This window comes from Bison bison, unplaced genomic scaffold (assembly GCF_000754665.1).
Source record: "Bison bison bison isolate TAMUID 2011002044 unplaced genomic scaffold, Bison_UMD1.0 scf7180017848542, whole genome shotgun sequence".
Classification (NCBI taxonomy): domain Eukaryota; kingdom Metazoa; phylum Chordata; class Mammalia; order Artiodactyla; family Bovidae; genus Bison; species Bison bison.
Genome location: NW_011479115.1, coordinates 8,899 through 9,888, shown reverse-complemented (window position 1 = coordinate 9,888; position 990 = coordinate 8,899). Strand labels below are relative to the sequence as shown.

The window sequence follows — 990 nt, the reverse complement described above, 5'->3', positions numbered from 1 at the left end:
GTCTGAGGGCCGTGCCTGGGGAGGGCTGTGCTGCCTTGGCCCCGGCTCGGAGTTTGGCAGCCTGGGCCCCCGCTGGAGCAGCCAGGCCTGTTGGGCCAAGCGGTGGTGGTAGCCAGCCCTCCCCTCTCCTCCTCAGGGGGCCATGGCCTTCGCGTGGGTGCCTTGGACGCTCCAGCCTGCTACTTCCCCAGCAGCCCCACGTCCCCGGGCTCCCAGACCGCTCCAGCCAGCCAGCCCGAGAAGGCCTCAGCTGGCAGCCCGCTCCCAGCACAGAAGGAGAAGACAAACCTGGCTGCTTACGTGCCCCTGCTGACCCAGGGCTGGGCAGAGATCCTGGTCCGCAGGCCCACAGGTACCCAGGGGTGGGCCCGTGCTCGGCCGGCCTGGGCTGCTGTCAGCACGTGGTGTGCACAGTGACGCAAACGCTCCGGACGCTACGGAGCTGGTGGCGGCCAGTCGGGAGATCACCTTGAGCTGAGTCCCCAGGGGTGGACGTGAGGGCTGGGCGGCAGCTGGTCTGCTCAGGCTGCCACAGCAAAGCCCTGCCGGCCGGGCGGCTATAACCACAAGATCTCCTGCCTCCTGGCCCGCGAGCCCGGGAGCCGAGTGTCAGGATTGTGGACAGGGCTTGTTTTCTCCTGTGGCTGTCTTCTTGCTGGCTCCTTACAAGGTCATCCCTCTGTGTCTTAGTCGTCCTTTGTTGTACGGACCCTGGTCAGAGCAGAGCAGGGTGCAGCCGGGGCTGCCCAGGGCGGGCGGAGGGCAGGGCTGCTGGGGGTGCTATGCTGAGCCCTGAGCCCGCCCCGCAGGGAACACCAGCTGGCTGATGAGCCTGGAGAACCCGCTCAGCCCCTTCTCCTCGGACATCAACAGCATGCCGCTGCAGGAGCTGTCCAATGCCCTCATGGCCGCCGAGCGCTTCAAGGAGCGCCGCGACACAGCCCTGTACAAGTCGCTGTCGGTGCCGGCGGCCGGCTCAGCCAAGCCATC

At 67.8% G+C, this 990-nt stretch overlaps 1 protein-coding gene across 1 annotated transcript in view; it reads left to right on the top strand.

Moving 5' to 3' along the window:
- Positions 1-60: 60 nt before the first annotated feature.
- LOC104992544 (tuberin-like) overlaps positions 61-990 on the top strand; it is a gene marked incomplete at both ends in the record, with an annotated part of 9,513 nt that continues 8,583 nt past the window's right edge. Inside the window, 2 exons of the mRNA XM_010845468.1 lie at positions 61-352; positions 810-984. Coding sequence (XP_010843770.1) covers positions 61-352; positions 810-984 — 467 coding nt within the window. The remainder of the gene's footprint in view (positions 353-809; positions 985-990) is intronic.